Source organism: Eptatretus burgeri, chromosome 6 (assembly GCF_056783735.1).
Source record: "Eptatretus burgeri isolate ZD-2024b chromosome 6, Ebu_testis_v1, whole genome shotgun sequence".
Lineage (NCBI taxonomy): Eukaryota > Metazoa > Chordata > Myxini > Myxiniformes > Myxinidae > Eptatretus > Eptatretus burgeri.
Genome location: NC_140966.1, coordinates 36,785,369 through 36,792,868, shown reverse-complemented (window position 1 = coordinate 36,792,868; position 7,500 = coordinate 36,785,369). Strand labels below are relative to the sequence as shown.

At 39.8% G+C, this 7,500-nt stretch overlaps 1 protein-coding gene across 7 annotated transcripts in view; it reads right to left on the bottom strand.

Moving 5' to 3' along the window:
• The window catches only part of LOC147024547 (C-Jun-amino-terminal kinase-interacting protein 4-like), a 200,888-nt gene that overhangs the window by 86,862 nt on the left and 106,526 nt on the right, over positions 1-7,500 (bottom strand). For all 7 annotated transcript variants that reach the window (XR_015059080.1, XM_085884562.1, XM_085884563.1 and 4 more), the window contains 4 exons: positions 5,117-5,247; positions 4,279-4,335; positions 2,679-2,852; positions 257-383 (listed from right to left, as the gene is read on the bottom strand). Coding sequence is in view for 6 of the 7 variants with exons in the window: in XM_085884562.1 (XP_085740688.1) it covers positions 257-383; positions 2,679-2,852; positions 4,279-4,335; positions 5,117-5,247 (489 nt within the window). In the remaining variant the exon portion in view is untranslated. The remainder of the gene's footprint in view (positions 1-256; positions 384-2,678; positions 2,853-4,278; positions 4,336-5,116; positions 5,248-7,500) is intronic.

Below are 7,500 nucleotides of genomic sequence, written 5' to 3'. Positions count from 1 at the left end.
CATATTTATTCAGTTTAAGATCACCCTTTCAATGGTGAGATTGTGTTTAACAAATAATTCACAACCCGACACATTGTAACACCTTGAGAAAAGCAAGATGAATGCTCAAGGTGCTCAAGCCCACATTATGAATTTGAAAATTAGCCATGAAATCAAAGCACATTCCATGGATCATCAAACTTGTTTTATTTCTTTCCAGAAGGAATCTGCCATGTGTACTCAGGAACGACGACATAATGACAGAAATCTGGCTTACATGACGGTACTTGCTCGGGAGACTCCAACCGAAGGCTTGCAGCCGTCCATCGTCCTCACGCACATGTGCTCGTACCTGCCGGTACTGCTCACGCTTCTGTTCCCGGCGACATGCCGACACTCCTCCACTGAGCAGACATCACAGCAGTTCATGAACTTAGACCACACTATACCATCGTGGAATATGGTAGTACTGTAGTAGTAATGGTTATATTCAACCATACATAAACATTCCAACAGGGAAAACAGAAATGGCTACAAAATAGTACATTGTAATATAATTAAATTGTATGCTAATTAACATACAGTAAAAAAGGGGCATTCTAACAAGAGACAGACAAATTCACAAATTGACTTGATCACTTCAAGCCAAAAAGGCTAAACCATCTACATTATACATGTGACAGATGAACAATTGCAGAAGAATGTGCACTCGAACAACCTGTCACCTGCATATACTAAGAAAGGCACATGACAAGGAATGCAAACAATTTGTATTGTAAAGTAACATGACCATAGGGCAGGATAGACACTGAAGGAAGGTCATTGCAGCAGAAAACTAGAAGGGCACTCGGTAGAGCGCACACCTCCGCCCCGCAATGCCTGATCCACAAGAACATATCTGGCCCAATATGATTTTGAAATATCATGCTGTATATAGTTTTTGACCCTATCATTGGTGAAGAATCAGTTTAGAAATTAAATAATTCTCGTATTCAGATCCGGATTTGGATCTTCACCAAAATCGAATCAGTTCTTCCTTGTCACACACTCAACATATCCACCAAGTTTTTTCCGAATCCGTCCACAACTCTTTCAGATATTGCGATATATATCATATTTGGCCTTATCTCTCAATGGTGAAGAACCACTTTAAAATTTTGAGTAGTCAGAGCCTGATCGGATCTTCAGCAAAATATAATTTAATCAGTTCGTCCTTGTCACACACCCAACCTGTCCACAAAATTTCATCCGGATCCATCCACAACTTTTTGAGATATCCTGCACACAAACAGACAGACAGACAGACAGGGGTGAAAACATAACCTCCTTCACCTTCAGTGGTGGAGGTAACTCGGGAAGGATTAGAGAATAGGTGCAATAGCACATCACTATTAAGAAAACAGAGATGAGGTAAACATGAGAAAAGGGGAAACCAGGGTGAGGGTGAGTGGGATTAAAGAAGGGAAGAAGGAAAACTCACCCTGGGACCAGGCTATATAAGGTTCAAAGAAATAGAGAGTTAAGAAGCGTGAGTTACCCGACACCAAAAAGGCAGGGACAGCTGAGTGCAAAATTAACATAATACATAAAAAGAGGACAGTAGCTATATTGTATCATAATCAAAATCAACATTATGTTATTAAAAAGATGTGCATGCAATTACTTTCTACATTTAAAAAATATTAGCAGAGGTTACAAAAAGAGAGTGCAATGTACATTATTCATTAAAAATCTTAAAGTATGGTCTGGCACTATTTTTGTACTTTTACACATGATTTGTGAAAGTTGAGATTAATTTCTGAGTGAGCATTCTGTCCTATCCTGCCTTAGGTCTGGAAGCCAATGTCTAAACTCATTAGATGTTAGCAATTAGCCTGCGAATCTCAGACAAATTTCAAACCTGTGTTGTTTCAAGGTTGTAATATCACAAAACTGAAGGGCCTGATCATAATCACTGTATATGTGTCCTAGGATGATTTGGAGAGCCCTTTTCTGAACCTCTTCTAATTCGTTACTTTAGTGGATTGTAAGACCAGCATTCCAAACCAGAACAGCATACTCTATTAAAGTGATCCAACATAGCCTTTATAAATGGTAAGCAAATCTTCCATGGCTAAGTTAAACTTTTTGAGCATCTTCAAAATAAATAACTTTCCATTTGCCTTGGTGACAACATTGCAAATGTGAAGGATCCACTTCAAATCAGATGAAATAATACTCAATATTTTCACATGATCAACCTTCTGCAGTACAGTAGTTTGGATAAGAAATTGAGGCCTTTCTGGAGGTTGTTTCATGAAACAAACCTCCATAAGGGCACTCTTATCAATATTCAACTTCATGTTATTTTTAATCGTCCACCGAGTAAAAACATTTAAGGCAGATTGTCGTGCCATATTGGGTTGCCTGCCCCTTGCATTCTCAATAAGTGTCAGGTCATAAACATACTTAATGGCTGGGATATGAGGATAGTCAGAACTGAGTCATTGCCTCATTAATTTGAGACAAAAAAGGAGAGAGAGAAGGCCTAATTTGGTACCCCAGTACCCCTCCACTGAGGGAATATGCTTCATAATAACCCAAAGATGGCGACTCCAGGAGCGAAAGCAATACGGAATGTCAAATGGGACTGCAGATAATAAACAGCAACAAAAGGTGAAAAGCGTGATTATTTTGTGCAATGTGAGGCAAATACTGACTCGTCATAGAGGAAGTCAAAGGCTCGAGCAGCATGGCTTGGGTGCCGTGGTGTATTAGGTCCTTCATCCAGTGAGGCTGGTGCCACTTGGCTGCTAGGAGCGTTGTACATGAGATGTGGTTGGGGAGCTGGCCGACGTGAAGTGCCACTTGATGAGCTGAATAGCCTGCTAAAGCTGGCAAAATCACATGGGTTTAAGAGAAGATGAAAAAAAAGAAAATGCAGTCTTCTTACTTGCGAAATCTAAGTTTTGCAAATACTGTATTTTTGGCGTACAAGTCAAATTGGTTAATGTTCCCATTCCCCCCCCCCCCCTTCATTCATATGCAAGTCGATTTGGAGTATACGATGAAGTGAGATAAAATTCCTCCTTGACATGATTAATTCCTCCTTGACACTGTCACAATGCTTCTGCCTACTGTACTTCCAGGGTCATAAGTATTAATGAGCTGTTTTCTGCCCATTTGAAATACTTTAAAGGACGACCTTTCGGATAAATTAGGAATGTAAATAGTTTTTCAACATGTCTGTTATCACATAAAGAGAGGTACGCTATTTGAAACAATTTACAGAATCATTATCAGCACGAGCTCATAGCGCATTACATTTTGCCAGTCCCGACCACTATATACTGTGTGCAGCCATATTCCCACCATTTTCCTCAGGGAACTTAAGAACTTCCAAATTAAAAGCTGCCGTGTTCGACTTGCGTGACTCTACGGGAGGCATTTTGAGATGATGTAGTAAGGATGGATACACATGATGGGAAATGAAAGGGATGAATCAAACGTAATTGATAAGTGTGTGTTCGTTATCGATGGGATAATTTTGCATGGGTCAGTGAGCGGATTAATGTTTAATTGACAACCCAATCGGAAAATGGTCCAGGCACTCATTGCTATAGTGTGTTTTAAAGTAACAATTATACAATTTATTTCAGATCAGGCATTTTGTATGTTCTCATGGATCAGGCATTACGTGGCGGAGGTATGCGCTCGACCGAGTGCCCTTCTCGTATTATTTGTTAAAAACTCAGTCTTGTTTTTTTTTAAATTGTTGTATTGCTTAGGGTTTTGTAGCACAACGTAAATATTTTGCAGACGAAGCTGTGCTCTGTCTACCAGGCTGAGAAAAACAAACATTATTATTATTATAAGCCTGGTGTTGGCTTAGTGGTTAGGGTGGCGGCTTGGGATCCAAGGGTCCTGAGTTCAAGCCCCGTTGGCTGCTGAATTAACACCAGGGGGTTGACTCAGCCTGTCATCCTTCCGAGGTCGGCGAAATGAGTGCCAGTGTACTGGTCCCGGTGTATGCCCCGGTTAGAATAGGTGTACCATATCCCTGTGTGTCGTAAGAGGCGACCAGGGTTGGCGTCAGGAAGGGCATCGGGCCATAAAACATTGCCTCAAGAAAAAGCCAAACCCCTGCACAGCAGGGAAAAATGGCTGTAAAAACGGTCATTATTTTTTTTATTATTATTATTATTATTATAATCATCCTCACCAATTTTCGTTTTTCCAATTCATACGATATCTGAAACATTATTCGTATATACATTGCAGTACAGTATATACATTCATATAAAAGAGAGGAATACATACAACTGCCAGAATGAAGAGCGCTTTTTCTCTTGTGAAGAAATATATTCACGAGAAGCCCTGGAGAAAAATATGTTTGAGAAAATTGTTCACAAATTAAAAAAGCAACAATAAACATAAAGCACCAAATTATTCAAGTCTTTAAAAGTCTCCAAGCTTTGTGTTGTCCAAAGTGTTGAAGCTTTAATTGCATCACATACTGTAAATGAAAATGTATTACAATTATGTCTGGCTTTTCTCTCGCGTATAGAGGACACATTTACACAATTCAAAATATCCTGTACAATGCTAAAAACACAGATGGATATTGACACCATGCAATTTTTATTGTTATCCACAGTTTCATCCAAGATGAAACGTACAAACCATGAAACGCATGTTTGACTCAGCCATCAAGGAAAATAGCATGGCAATCTCCGAACTGTTTCTCTTCCTTCAACAGAATACACCGCTAATACTCACAGAGTTGGGAAAGTGATTTTGAGAAATGTATTTAGATATGGCTCTCTTCAACTCACTTGGTTTCCAAAAGTGAAAAACACCCCTTGATCAAAGGCAATTTGTCATATGGTGTTAAGGTTGCTGTTTTGGTGGCTTTGGAGTCAATTCAGGGAATCATTTCACTTTAAAAATAATGATACTTGATAAAAGGATGGACCAATTGTTTGGAAATCCAAAGGTAGTGTGGTAAAACAAAGACATGTTTTCACTAGAAAATGGTTCCTTCTCTGGTCAGCCCAAGAAGATGTTGTGAACCACTTATATGGGCTATGTGTAATCAACTCCACAAGAAATACACAAATTCTTTGAAAACTTTCCTAACCCTCCACAATAAGCTCACCGTATCATCTCAGTCCAACGCACAGCCTCCTGCAATTCCATCAGCCGTTCTTTGTACTGGTTCCTCTCCATGAGAACACGTGCCATCTCCACACGAGTGAACCGCTTCCGCTGAGCCATTGGTACCTCACCCTAACACACAGGGACATCACAACCCGCTTAACACCAGCACCCTCATCATTCCACTTACTCACTGGAATACATAGTCACACACTCCCAGCAGCTAACCAGAGAACTACTCTAATTTTTTATTTGTGTAGCTCCAATTCACTCACTCCCTCCTCGCATGCTAATCCAAAGTGATCACCATTAACACCAGTTTCTACATCTCCAATCAAAAACATTCATTCAGGTTTGTTTGTTTGGTTCATATCTCTGTATATGGGTTCCAGAAAGTGGAATAGATCCCCCTCCCAGGTTTTAGAGTGTATGTGTGTATGTGTGTGTGTGTGTGTGTGTGTGTGTGTGTGTGTGTGTGTGTGTGTGTGTGTGTGTGTGTGTGTGTGTGTGTGTGTGTGTGTGTGTGTGTGTGTGTGTGTGTGATTTTATCAACAATAACATTCTACAATCCCACCTTACAGCTTTTCAAATATTAGTTGCGCACACCACTAACTCATCCCATCACCCTCTGGTGAAACCTGGATGAAATTAGGATACGGGATCATCTATTTATTCTGCATATCACAAGGAGGAAAGGGGGGTTGAGGGTTTAAATTAAGGAAAAAAAAAATAGAAAGAGAAAGAGAAAGCAAAAGAGAGAATGGGATAATAGAACAGAAAGAAGAGAATATTATACCACTTTGAGACTTTTGATTCCAATGTGCATTGAATCCTCTCAAAATCTGAGTGTAACAATATCATCTGGTTTAAAATTCCAACTTAAAATAATGCACTAACACTAGTTGATGTGATAAAATGAAGCCACTTCATGAGGGGGTCTCATTTTAATCACCATCAAATCTGTGCACCTTTTTAAATACAATGTCATTGGCAAGCAAAAACTGCAAAGCAAAATAAATGAAGAAGAAAAAAGAAAAGAAAAGCAAAAACTGGCCATTCAGAAGATCTTTTTCATCAACCAATATTCCCTTCCGGTACCATGTGGAACAATGTATTTTCCTTGTGAGAAACTAAAGTGGAGATTTCAATCGATAGGAAAACTGCAGTGCATTGAAAGGATGCCGAAGATCATGTTTTAGTTTAGTGTTTGACCAGACAGATACAAATCTCTCTCATTTCTAACCTCCCAACCAAAACGCCAACATCCTTCTTAACTGTTTTCTTTATGTTTCACATTGCATATTACTGTATTCAGCCTCAATGGTGTCATGGTAAATGTTTCACACCGAGTCTGAGAGGTCGACGGTTCAATCCTGATATCGGCCAGACCAGACAGTCAAACTAAAGACTTGTAAAATGGTATGTGTTGCTTCCTAGCTTGGCGATCAGCATTTAAAAGGTTAAGAGCATGTTCAATCCCCATAGGTTGGTATCCATGGGGAAGAAATTCCTCCTTGGGAAATGCTCAGCTGAGTGCGGTGAGAAAAGCGAGGCCGATGCGATGCTGCTGGTACCCAGAGTAGCCCAGGAAGTGATAGCACTTCCCCCAAGCTCAGTGTTTGTCGCATCAAACAGTCTTGCATTGTCATGTGTATGTTCATGTGTTTGTGGCAGCTTCACGACGAGCCTAAGATCTTTTAGAGTTTTTTAAATCAAGTTTAAAAACAGTATTCGCTGCTTTCTTGCTTGATGCTCAGCATTAAGAGAATAGAACACGGATAAACCTTTTGGGTTGGCATTCCATGAGGGGGAAAGGGGGGGGGGGTGGTGGATTATCATAACTTGTTCCACTGACTGCAGAGAGACAAGCAACATCACAAGATGGCATCACAGGCACACTGTGTTCCAGGAAGTTAAGTCACTTCCCCCAAGGTCACCAGCTGCTGTGTTTGCAAATCAGGTACAGTGTTGTCTAATGTCTTTTTCTGCAAGTCTCCACAATCTGTGTATCAGTTTTACACACTGAAAAGAAGGTTTAAAAGAATCTAAAAAATAAAAAACTTTCAAAACGACGTATAAAGCTCGAAAGTTCAGAGAACAACTTACCCCTGTGCAGTCAAGAAAAAGGACATGGAAAGGGTCTTTACAACTAACTCTTCCTTTGCGTTTCTGATCATGATCTATATTTCCTATAAGCCACAATTTTCACTGAATCTCGATATTCCCAAATGCTGAGAGCACGCACAAGCGACAAAGTTGGTTGAGATGGCATAAAATGGCATAATATTTTGTCCAAGTACCGCAAAATTGGATGTTTTTTGAAGTGCCAACAGGAGATTTGTGTTCTATGGTGTTGAACTATATCAATCAAGTGAAATAAAATAA